Source organism: Mytilus trossulus, chromosome 7 (genome assembly GCF_036588685.1).
Source record: "Mytilus trossulus isolate FHL-02 chromosome 7, PNRI_Mtr1.1.1.hap1, whole genome shotgun sequence".
In the NCBI taxonomy this organism is placed as follows: domain Eukaryota; kingdom Metazoa; phylum Mollusca; class Bivalvia; order Mytilida; family Mytilidae; genus Mytilus; species Mytilus trossulus.
Genome location: NC_086379.1, coordinates 27,727,560 through 27,740,911, shown reverse-complemented (window position 1 = coordinate 27,740,911; position 13,352 = coordinate 27,727,560). Strand labels below are relative to the sequence as shown.

Here is a 13,352-nt window from a genome sequence, read left to right as displayed (position 1 = left end):
CATACGCGTATGGTCCAAATACTCATATGGTCATGACCATACGCGTATGGTCCAAATACTCATATGGTCCGGAACATATATATTATAGCAAACATATATGTGTTCAACTGAAGCAAGATTTCTGATTCAACAAGAGGTGTTTCAAAAATAACAGTAATATTGTTTTACCAATACCGTAGATTTATTAATATTCGTTGGATACCAATTTTCGTGGATTTCGTGGGTTCTGGGGAACCACAAATTTAAATGTTCAACAAATCACAAATTCTCTACAGGAATGAATGCAGACTTTGCCAAAACCACGAAATTAAATCATGTAAATATCCACGAACATGTAAATTTTTCTCAAACCACGAAAACTGGTATCCCCGAAAATAAATGAATCCACAGTTGTTTTCTCAATAGTTAGATCTTTTGGATGACTTTTACCTTTGCTACTTACAATACTTGCTGCAATGACATTGCCCATGACTTGAAGAAGAACTATTTTCAAACCAACAATGAGTCACTATAGCAACTCAAGAAGAAATCAGTGTATCATCCAACTTAAAAATATTGGAGAATGTATACACATTTTTCTTTTTCTTTTTGTCCTTTCCAGTATTAGTTTAATATGTTTAAAAAATTCTATCATATGGCAAAAGTTTATATATAATTTCCAGGATATTCTCCTAAATTGGACAGGAGAATCTTAACTGTGTTTGTAGCAAGATTATAAACAGTTCAAATAAGTTTATTTGGTAAATAAATCTTTATTTCTGTCAGTCTACATAAAGAGGGAAAAAATGTAGTCATTAATTTTAATTCTCACCTATCACACACAAACAATGGTGTTTCTGTACAATCAGGCCAGTATCTGTGACATTTGACCTTCCTAGCCTCTACATCCAAGGTCAACATCATGACAACAGAGACATCATGTTCCCAGATCATCTGCCAGAAATGTTCTGAGGTGAGGGGGAGTGGCCCTTGACAGGCGATATAATGGCATTCCTCCTCTCCTACAGGTGCTGTGATGTGACTAGCATTGATATAACTATTCTGTCCTGTTAAGCACACTCTGTTAAAGTCATCTGAAAGAGGCGTTTTTTTAAATATTTAAACTAAAGTACATAGCTACACGATACTTCTGTAAGTATTTTTTTTTTTAAACTTGCAGATATCCCTTAAACCCTTTTATATCCTATTTAAATGTGTAAACTTTAAAGAGAATTTCACATAAAGTGATGTCAATCTGTATAAGGCAATAGAAATCCAAACAAGAGGCTCTCAAGAGCCTGAATCGCTCATCTTAATTTTTTTGATTAAATCTCTCATCAATGATTATTTTGGGTTTTCAATTTATTTAAATGATCTTTGAATCGTCCTATTTTCTTCAAAAGCAAAAAAAAAATCATTTTCTCCTATGTTTTATTTTAGCCATAGGAGCTATGTTTCTTGACATACAAGGAAATGAAATATAAAATTTATACTAGATACTCTGAAACTCATTTAGCCTAAGTTTGGCTGAAATTGATAGAGCAGTTTCAAAGGAGAAGATTTTTTAAAGTAAGTCAACATGATGAACAAATTGTGAAAAAAGTCTTTAAAGGGCAATAACTCCTTAAGGAGTCAATTGACAATTTTGGTCAAATTGACTTATTTGCAGATCTTACTTTGCTTAACATTTTTGCTATTAACAGTTTATCTGTATCTATAATAATATTCAAGATAATAACCAAAAACTGCAAAATTTCTTTAAAATCATCAATTCAGGGGCATTATACCTGAAAAACCAGTTACCCAATTCGGGTGAAAATTCCAGGACAGGTAGACCTTGACCTAATAAATACTTTAAAAAAAATGTTCCCACATTTCAAATTCTCGTAAATTCCGTAAATTTCCTCTGATTTTGACACGGTTTTCAACAAACGGAACCGCCATGTTTACACTTTCATCCGGGTTATTCATCAAAGAAAGATAACTCATGTTTGCACTGTTTGAGCGAGATATATAAAAGAGGTATTCCGATCCCGGTAAAACAGGACTCATCGTCAGCTGTCTGAAGCGTGAATCCAGGTAAACTGGGACTCGTCTGCGAAAGGGTTAAAGGACAATAACCCCTTAAAAGTGGCAGAAACCCAACAATGGGTTGTTTGATTCATCTGAAAATTTCAGGGCTGATAGATATTCATCTAATAAACATCTTTACCTCATGTCAGATTTGCTCTAAATGCTTTTGTTTTTGAGATATAAGCCAAAAACTGCATTTGACCCCTATGTTCTATTTTAAGTAACGGCAACCATGTTTTTTGACGGATCAAAAATCAAAGAACACACTTTGTGCAGGATAATCAAAGGAACAATCATGCTAAGTTTCATTCAAATCCATTTATTAGTTTCAGAGGAGAAGATGTTTGAAAAATTGTTAACGACGACAGACAACGACGGACGCCAAGTGATGAGAAAAACTCACATGGCCTTTTAGGCCAGGTGAGCTAAAAACTTCATTACAAATATATATCAGACTCGGACTTCTCTTGAACTGAATTTTAATGTGAGTATTGTTATGCGTTTACTTTTCTACATTGGTTAGAGGTATAGGGGGAGGGTTGAGATCTCACAAAGATGTTTAACCCCACCGCATTTTGCGCCTGTCCCAAGTCAGGAGCCTCTGGCCTTTGTTAGTCTTGTATTATTTTAATTTTAGTTTCTTGTGTACAATTTGGAAATTAGTATGGCGTTCATTATCCATGAACTAGTATATATTTGTTTAGGGGCCAGCTGAAGGACGCCTCCGAGTGTGGGAATTTCTCGCTACATTGAAGACCTGTTGGTGACCTTCTACTGTTGTTGTTTTTTTTATTTGGTTGGGTTGTTGTCTCTTTGACACATTCCCCATTTCCATTCTCAATTTTATCAATGCATTGGTAATCTCACTGAAGAAACTGAACTTTAAGCTAAATAGTTTTCATCTAATAGTTTCTGTAGCCGATTTTAATTTTAAAGAAAGAGGTCTATATTAAAGGTGATTATCAAATTATTTTCAATAAACAAATAAATCAAAAAGTCATAAGTATGTTTTGGTGTTTCTCTTAATTCCCTTAATTGTATACTTACATGGTAGAACATTTCTGAATCTGTTACTCAGTTTGTTTTCTGGTTGTTTGGCTATGCTACAGTTATCAGTCAATTTAACTTGTCTTAGTTCCTACAAATAATGACAAGTTTTAAATACAATATTCATGATATTGGTTATACTGATACTACTGTATCTGGGTCAACTGTTGAACTGCATTGTATTATTCACATACACAGCTTCTTTTGCTTAGGTACTATTTCTGTACTAAAAATATGTAGTACTGGAAATTTACTTTTAATATTAAATACTATTTCTTTACTTTAAAATTATTTTAATATTTAGGTACTTGTATTTTACAGTACCTGATTTGTACTAAATATTTTGGTACAGAAATAATACAATATTCCATGTTTGAAAATCATAATTTTAAGAGATTTGAAATTGAAAACCTTTCAAAATGCTGAAAAAGTAACGGTAGTAACCAAAAATCTGTAGTACCTAAATTCAAGTACAAATAAAGTTCTGTAAAACCAAGGTACCTAAATATTACAATCATTTTAAAGTAACAAAATAGTACTAAATATTAAAAGTAAATTTCCAGTACTACAGATTTTCAGTACAGAAATAGTACCTATGCAAAAGTAGCTGTGTAGCTATATATTTATTAACTTCAATAGATGTTTCTATTTTTCATAGATTTACCTCCATGAAAAAAGCAGAATTTAACATGCATTTATCATTGTGAATCCTTACTGCCATTTGATTACAGACTTTCTGTTTTGAATTTTCCTCAAAGTTCAGTATTTTTGTGATTTTACTCTACGCTATGAAAATTATAAATACATTTTTTTATCATTGCAAACCTGATGATATTGATTTTTTGAATTAATAAAAACATTGAAATAATTTAAAGTTATTGACTCAAAAGTTTCATGTTTTCAGCATCAATATTACTGTAGAGTGGGGTGCTCATTTTCGCCACATCTTTTCATGTTTTTAACAGTTTATGTTCAGGTCTAAATGTTTTTGAAGTATACTGATATTTCTATATGAGGATAACTTCAAATGCAAAAGATGGAGAGTTGTCTCATTGGCACTCACACCACATCTTCCTATATCTAATTAAGGTTGAAAGCATGTTTGTTTGAATATAATCATCTGAAAAGTTAGATTAAAGGGTGTTTGAAATTTCCTGATTTTTTGTCAACGGGGGACACACATTCGCCGTTTTTACACACGTAAATTTAGGGCATTCAGTCAAAGAATTACTTAGAAATACTTCTATGAATTAATGTTTTTTGTTTAAGAAATTGGCCGAAAATCGTTGTCCATTTTTCGGTCCTTTTCAGTAGGTGCCGCAATTTTGTCTCAGTTTAAAAAAATAATCATATTTGTTATATAATATCATTCACCAGTATATGTCTTCCATTTCAGCCATTCTTTGAAGTTTTTACATCTCAAAATTATAAAACGGCGAAATTGTGTCCCCAGCGAATATGGGCGCCCCACTCTACCTTTAACAAGCTCATTCTAATTTCACTTATCTTTACATAACAAACCTTGTATTCCTCAGCTGGGTCACCTTGATCTACTTTTTGTTGGAATTTCTTTGCCTCATCTTCAGCTGTTGACTTCATATCATTTTTCAAGGTCATAAGGGGCACACATGAACATAGCCATTCAAAGTTAACCTCCTCAGGCACTTTCATGTCTAGTTTTCTTGGTAGAGAAGACATGTTAAAAGTTCTAGTGTGAAGTTCTTCATTTTCATTCAATGACGTAAGTGAAGTAAGTGTGCCTTCAAGTGATCCATCATTCAAATCACTTTGAATGTCATTTCTCTGTGGTACAATATCTTCTGTGTCAAATTCGCTCGTATCTGCTAGCAATTTTTCAGCAGCCATTACTAATTCATTCATTTCTTCCTCTTCGGAATCTGTAGCATCCTCAATGACCTCTACATGCTTATTCTCAGCATTTTCTCCATTAGCATAAGACTGACCTTCAACTTCATGTTTGACCTTTACATTTGTTTCTGTGGAATGCTCATTGTCATAGTAATCTTCATCCATTATCACTGGAGGTGTCATCAAATCTAACTGCCTGGCTGATAATCTAAAATGTACAAATTGTCAAGTTATTTATTGTCTGTATACTTGCAATATATATGTAATATATTCAATTATTGGATAAACCACTAACCAACATGTGATCCATTCATTTACTATATATATATAAAAAAAGATGTGGTATGATTGCCATTGAGACAAATCTCTATAAGAGACCAAATTAACAACTATAGGTCACTGTACTGCCTTCAACAATGAGCAATGTCCATACCACATAGTCAGCTATAAAAAGCCCAGAAATGACAAATGTTAAACAATTCAAACAAGAAGAGTAATGGCCAAATTGATGTACAAAAAATGAACAAAAAACAAATGACAATCACTGAATTACAGGCTTCCTGACTTGGGACAGACACAAATATAAACATGCATGTTCTTCTGATTATTCCTACATAGGCTTGTCCACCATACATATATATGCTTATGTAACATGTTGGCTATATTCCAACAAATATATGTATATTCCTGAATGTGTACATGTTTTACTTTCTTTAATATCTCTACAGAAATACCTGTAAGTAAATGAAATTATAGCTGCAACATATTTATATATTAAAATCATCAACATCCTTTTGAAAAATAACCTACTAGAATATTATTGAAATAAATCGCATCTTCTTTATTGTAAAGTTACCTTGATATAGTTAATATAACTTGTCCTTTGATGTTATGTAGCATAGTAACTGCCTTCTTGTGAGTTAAACCAACCAATGACTCTCCATTAATCTGTAATTACAATACAATAAAACTATAGTTAGATCGATATTAGGTCTTTCAATACACAAAACAAACAAAAGCAGAAACAAACTTAAAGGTCAAAACAGCATCTATTTTGGGTTTTTTTCATGTTCAGTGAGAAGAACATCCATGAAATTGCACAATTCTGCCAATGACATCAGCAGAATGCATTTGAAAACTCAATTGTAAAATTTTGCACATCACTTAAAAAAAGATGAATAATGTGTCATCCCCTGCTTCCAAATATTTGACAAATTCAGCAATTTTTCAATTAACAAAGGGACATAACTCAAGAGAGACAAAAGTGATGCCACACAAATATGTATTTGATATGTGTTTGGTATGGTCAGCATTGTTACTAAGTTTCAAAACATTTGGTTGAGGAAAACTAAGGCTAGAGGGTAGCAATAGAAAATTCAGCATTTTTTTTTATTTATTAAGGAGCATAAAGCAGGAAGGGTGAAAGTGAGGCCTATTTTGGTGGTATTAAGTGGTGTGTATAAGATTCATAACAATTGGTTATTGCAAAATAAAGTTGATTGCTGACAATGCAAATTTGCCATTTTTTTTTCAGTCTGATGTTTGCTAGCCATACCATCTTTTATAAGTGACAAAACCAAGACATGTGCCTTTTATCTAATTAACACCTGTGACTTACCTGTACTATTCTGTCCATGACCTGTAACCTTCCATCTCTATCAGCCACACCATCGTCTGTGATGGACCTGACAAAGACACCTGTCTGTTACCTAATTAACACCTGTGACTTACCTGTACAATTCTGTCCATGACCTGTAACCTTCCATCTCTATCAGCCACACCATCGTCTGTGACGGACCTGACAAAGACACCTGTCTGTTACCTAATTAACACCTGTGACTTACCTGTACAATTCTGTCCATGACCTGTAACCTTCCATCTCTATCAGCCACACCGTCTTCTGTGACGGACCTGACAAAGACACCTGTCTGTTACCTAATTAACACCTGTGACTTACCTGTACAATTCTGTCCATGACCTGTAACCTTCCATCTCTATCAGCCACACCATCTTCTGTGACGGACCTGACAAAGACACCTGTCTGTTACCTAATTAACACCTGTGACTTACCTGTACAATTCTGTCCATGACCTGTAACCTTCCATCTCTATCAGCCACACCATCGTCTGTGATGGACCTGACAAAGACACCTGTCTGTTACCTAATTAACACCTGTGACTTACCTGTACAATTCTGTCCATGACCTGTAACTTTCCATCTCTATCAGCCACTCCATCTTCTGTGACAGACCTGACAAAGACACCTGTCTGTTACCTAATTAACACCTGTGACTTACCTGTACAATTCTGTCCATGACCTGTAACCTTCCATCTCTATCAGCCACTCCATCTTCTGTGATGGACCTGACAAAGACACCTGTCTGTTACCTAATTAACACCTGTGACTTACCTGTACAATTCTGTCCATGACCTGTAACCTTCCATCTCTATCAGCCACACCATCTTCTGTGACAGACCTGACAAAGACACCTGTCTGTTACCTAATTAACACCTGTGACTTACCTGTACAATTCTGTCCATGACCTGTAACCTTCCATCTCTATCAGCCACACCATCTTCTGTGATGGACCTGACAAAGACACCTGTCTGTTACCTAATTAACACCTGTGACTTACCTGTACAATTCTGTCCATGACCTGTAACCTTCCATCTCTATCAGCCACACCATCTTCTGTGATGGACCTGACAAAGACACCTGTCTGTTACCTAATTACCACCTGTGACTTACCTGTACAATTCTGTCCATGACCTGTAACCTTCCATCTCTATCAGCCACACCATCTTCTGTGATGGACCTGACAAGGACACCTGTCTGTTACCTAATTAACACCTGTGACTTACCTGTACAATTCTGTCCATGACCTGTAACCTTCCATCTCTATCAGCCACACCGTCTTCTGTGACGGACCTGACAAAGACACCTGTCTGTTACCTAATTAACACCTGTGACTTACCTGTACAATTCTGTCCATGACCTGTCACTTTCCATCTCTATCAGCCACTCCATCTTCTGTGACGGACCTGACAAAGACACCTGTCTGTAACCTAATTAACACCTGTGACTTACCTGTACAATTCTGTCCATGACCTATAACCTTCCATCTCTATCAGCCACACCATCTTCTGTGATGGACCTGACAAAGACACCTGTCTGTTACCTAATTAACACCTGTGACTTACCTGTACAATTCTGTCCATGACCTGTAACCTTCCATCTCTATCAGCCACACCATCTTCTGTGATGGACCTGACAAAGACTCCTGTCTGTAACCTACTTAACACCTGTGACTTACCTGTACAATTCTGTCCATGACCTGTAACCTTCCATCTCTATCAGCAACACCATCTTCTGTGATGGACCTGACAAAGACTCCTGTCTGTTGGTCCTTCTCTGCCGTGACCAAACCAAAGCCAAGTTCTCCAGTTGGGGGTTTTTCTAACTCAATCTTTAATAAGCCAGTCTGTAAGTATTAACACACTAAATTTAACAACATTTCATATTATTGATTGAATGATAGGTGTTTAAAGAAAGTTTCAGCAATATTGACTATTTTGTGGCTGTCGGCTTTAATGAAGGTGCCTGGAGATCAACAGATCATCATCAAGAAGACTGACAATCCTAGTTAATTAAGATTGGAGATCAAGCTCACAACCTCAGCATTGTCAAGGTAGTGATACAGTTGTTGAATTACACAAAACTCCTGTGATGACCATGAGAGAAGCTTTCTAGGAGATTAGCAATATATAGGTTTTCACAGATCTACATTTTTTCCATAACCTAGAGAACTACTATTCTTGGTCAGGTGAGAACCTATTGTGTATACTATATGGAGCATAAGTTAACATAATCCAAATGTTCAAAGTTGGATCATTAATAAAACAAAATATTTTAAATGAATAACTCTACAGTATACCTACCTCAGATAAATCCATTCCAAATGAATCAAGTTCTTCACTTTCTTGAGACTTGAGGCCAGGCTTATTTCCCGGAGGGGATATCACAACCTTATTATCACTATCACTTTTATTTGCACTATCACTATCACATTCATATATGTCCTTACCACTATTGTCAAAGTCATAATTAGTCTTTAGTTCATTTATATAGGAGTCTATTTTCTCCGAGTTCACAGTGTCTGATGCCACTGAACTTGAGTGGCTCAGTTGATCAGTGGTCAAAAGACTTTGGTCAGTTGAGATTAAACTGTCTTCCTCAAACTGACCAGTACTAGCCTCTGCACTCTCTGTCACTGGGTCACTCTCCTCGTCACTTAGGACTAGCTCCTCTTCTCCCTTCAAAACAGATAAGACAATAAGTTTTGATTTCTAACAGTCATAACAGTTGGTTCAACTTTATGTTATCATCAGAATTTTTTATAGTAACTAACCTATAACGTAAGGGTACCTAAATTGCACCGAGTACCCAAATTACACCATTTTAGAATAAATAGCAACGGTAATCTTACAAGATTTCCTAGAGACTAAACAATTTGTATTTTTATGATTTGATACTATGCACATCTTTCAACATAGGTAAACATATTTAGATATACACAAAACGTTCACAGTATTTATCAACAGAGGGACTGTTTACTGAAAAAGCAAAATGTACGAAAACGTCACCATGCGACGTCATCAAAACGTCATCTTTTTAAAAATTGCAAATACAATATATTATGAGTATCCATTTCGTAAAATATAAAGATTAAGCATTGACTAATATCCAATTGTTAAAAATATTTGAAGAAATTAAACAAAAGCTCAATTATTAGACTTGTGAATTTAAGCATGGATGCAATTTGGGTACTCCTCATTACAGAAACATGGACAGTTTGGAGGTTGATTCAAACCCATTTTTTTATGACTCAATATGGATTAAAATTTAAATTGGTGTACCTATACAATAAAGAAGGATAGGGCTACAAAATAAACACAGTATGGACATTTTTTTCTTGATCATAAAAAAACGTAGGTGAAAAAACTGTCAAAATTGGTGCAATTAGGGTACCGTCACGTTACCTATGACACATTGTTACTAGTAACAATGTCTTTTAAAGCCAAGTTTTAAATATGGGCGTGAACCTCTTGACATTAGGTCTCTTGTGGATTGTTGTCTCATTGGCAATCATATCACATCTCCTTTTTGCAATATCTTTGTCTTTAAACAGAAATGTCAATGAATAAATAGAAAATATAATAATTGTTTACTAATTTTTTTATAAAAATCTACGCATACCTGTACAATAATTTCAAATTCCCCCCAAATAAATAATTAACCACAAAAGCAATTACACTATAATGTCCCGAGTCAGTGTTTACCTGGGTTTTGTTGTCTATTACACTATAATGTCCCAAGTCAGTGTTTACCTGGGTTTTGTTGTCTATTACACTATAATGTCCCGAGTCAGTGTTTACCTGGGTTTTGTTGTCTATTACACTATAATGTCCCAAGTCAGTGTTTACCTGGGTTTTGTTGTCTATTACACTATAATGTCCCAAGTCAGTGTTTACCTGGGTTTTGTTGTCTATTACACTATAATGTCCCGAGTCAGTGTTTACCTGGGTTTTGTTGTCTATTACACTATAATGTCCCAAGTCAGTGTTTACCTGGGTTTTGTTGTCTATTACACTATAATGTCCCAAGTCAGTGTTTACCTGGGTTTTGTTGTCTATTACACTATAATGTCCCAAGTCAGTGTTTACCTGGGTTTTGTTGTCTATTACACTATAATGTCCCAAGTCAGTGTTTACCTGGGTTTTGTTGTCTATTGATGTCACATCTTCTGTGCATTTTTCACTCTTCTGTGTATCTGGATCTCTAAAGACCCTTATAGTTACAATAGACGGAGCATTACGGAGATGTGTTACGGCCTCGAAATGATTTAACATTGTCATATCAACACCATTCACCTGTAACAGATAAGATAATTACAATAGACGGAGCATTACGGAGATGTGTTACGGCCTCGAAATGATTTAACATTGTCATATCAACACCATTCACCTGTAACAGATAAGATAGTTACAACACAACAGAACATTATGGAGATAGGTTATAAAGTTACTTAAAATACAAAGTTTAGAAAAGATGACCATTGAATAATTTCTACAATCAAAACATTTTTTAAACCAATAAATACTTGCCTTGATGAGTTTATCACCAGGTTGTAGCCGCCCATCAGAAAGTGCAGGGCCTGGAATGATTTTCTTGATATAGCAGCCCCCTCTGCTAGCCCCTCCAGTTAATGTGAAACCGAGGCCTTCTTCATCCTGCCTTTGCAGGGTCACATCTAGTTCCTACAGTCATAAAATAAAGGTGGGTATAGGTCAATGAGACTAATTATCCCACAAAAACCAAGACATCTAGAGATCATCTTAGTCTTCATAGATAGTTTTATTTGTTTTTCTACTATAGATAATACAAACTACATAGAAGACAAAAAATGTTTTGTTACTAATTACAAGAAAACACTTATATACACATAAAATATCTAGGTCACAACATAAAACATCTAGAGCAGCACTGTGCAAAAGTGATTGTTGTGAATTATCAATTGATAAAGTGTCTTAAACCTTCAACAATAAATAAGGTCAAGTTTGGATTGATTTACATTCCACAGCCTTTTATAGCTAACAACAATAACTATCAGATATGAGTTTTGCTTACTGTTAAAGCCATACGATGACCAATAGTTGTTAATGTCTATGTCATTTGGACTCTGGTGAATTCATTGGCAATCATACCACGGAGAGTTGTCTCATTAAATTCGCAATCATAGTTTCATACCACATCTTATTATCTGTATATAAGAGGCTTTCATCAACAGATAAATATTTCCATACAACAACTTACACCAATTCTAGGTGATAATGATTCTTCTGGATCTGCATTGTTAGAAATATCTCCATCCTCACCATCACTCTGGTTTATACTCTGACTTTGCATCAAATCTTTTCTCGGTGAAGCTATCACAGAATCAGTCGATGAACAACTTCTATAAGAATTACTACTGCCGGGTCTTTCATTAACATCATCTGTTTTTTCGTCACCACTTTTTTCAACTGTGTTATTTTCACTATAGTTTTCCATAGGATGTGTTTCATACTGCTCACGTTCCCGAGGAGTACTTTCTGTTACAATATTTTTAAATGGAGTTCCTATCTCTTCAATTTCGCTATATTCTGACTGACTGTCTATGTCTACATTACTACTGTACGATTGACTGCTCCCCATTCTGAAAGGGGAAACAACTAAATTCTGGTATGTTGAGTACTTATTCATCTGGTATTTATCCACTTCAGGGTATACACTCGACAAGGTAGAATTCAGATCTTCGTCCTCTGACTCAAACTGTCCCGATCGTAACAGCATTGGAATAGGACTTGTTGGTAGTCGTGGTTGACTAGTCTGTTGTGGATGTACCGGTATGTCCTCTCTGAAGCTGGTATCAGAATTAAATCCCGATGGAGGTGTATACACTGAATCACGATACAGGACTGGTTCATCTTCTGATTCTGTTTCATATTGAGAGGTAGAAGTGCTTTTTAAGATACTGTTGGGAGCAGAGATTGATTTTAGCTCTCCACTATCCTGTCAATATAAAAATACTTCTGCAGACTAGGTTTTCATATCATTTTAGCAGATGTTTTGGGGATTTTTTTCTTTTTAGAAAAAAATCACAGTCCTTACCAGCAAAACTTTAAAACTCGATATGTTCTCTTTACATACCTACATGATAGTGTGCATGGTCCTTGGTAACAGGTTATTTTTAATCTCGCATTAATACAATATGTTAAATATCATTTTGAAGTACCTTTGTCAAAAAAGTCAAAAGACATGTTCGAAGTAAAAAGCATTAGATTTGTTTTTGAAAGACATCCCTATTTTTTAAGTTGTAATGCAGTTGAATGAGTTATTCAAACAATTCAATAAAAGATGACAACAAAACTTCACTACAAACTCACACTGAATTTCAAAAAATGAAAGTAAAAGAAAATGAAAATAAAATTATTATAAAGTTGCATCTGAATAAGTCTATTTATATCTGAAATATGTGAAAATGCAAAAACAAAAAGAAAGAAAAAAAAAAAAGAAAAGAAATTTGTCTTAGATATTGATTTGACTTAAATCTGAATTCCGAATTTAAGACATAGACCATGAATGCAGTTGAGGTTCCTGTGCATTTTTATGTTCACTATGTGATGTGTAAAGTAAAGAATATCATGCAAAATACCGACTACGTGTGTGTTCAATACACAGCAAAACAACCATTGTGTGAAGTAGATAAAAATCTATGTAAAAACACACTACAAAATATGCAATGAGAACTCAATAGTTTTCAAAGAGTTTAACAAATGAATTGT

The 13,352-nt window shown here is 34.7% G+C and overlaps 1 protein-coding gene across 6 annotated transcripts in view; it reads right to left on the bottom strand.

The window, feature by feature from the left end:
• LOC134724860 (tyrosine-protein phosphatase non-receptor type 13-like) overlaps positions 1-13,352 on the bottom strand; it is an 82,841-nt gene that overhangs the window by 7,268 nt on the left and 62,221 nt on the right. For 3 of the 6 annotated variants that reach the window (XM_063588164.1, XM_063588169.1, XM_063588170.1), the window contains 9 exons: positions 11,842-12,579; positions 11,133-11,285; positions 10,740-10,898; positions 8,907-9,281; positions 8,282-8,449; positions 5,825-5,916; positions 4,621-5,176; positions 3,100-3,190; positions 812-1,073 (listed from right to left, as the gene is read on the bottom strand). In XM_063588164.1, coding sequence (XP_063444234.1) covers positions 812-1,073; positions 3,100-3,190; positions 4,621-5,176; positions 5,825-5,916; positions 8,282-8,449; positions 8,907-9,281; positions 10,740-10,898; positions 11,133-11,285; positions 11,842-12,579 — 2,594 coding nt within the window. Of the gene's footprint in view, positions 1-811; positions 1,074-3,099; positions 3,191-4,620; positions 5,177-5,824; positions 5,917-6,925; positions 6,993-7,264; positions 7,332-7,377; positions 7,445-8,281; positions 8,450-8,906; positions 9,282-10,739; positions 10,899-11,132; positions 11,286-11,841; positions 12,580-13,352 lie in introns of all 6 variants that reach the window. The other 3 variants (XM_063588167.1, XM_063588166.1, XM_063588165.1) reach the window with 3 other exon arrangements.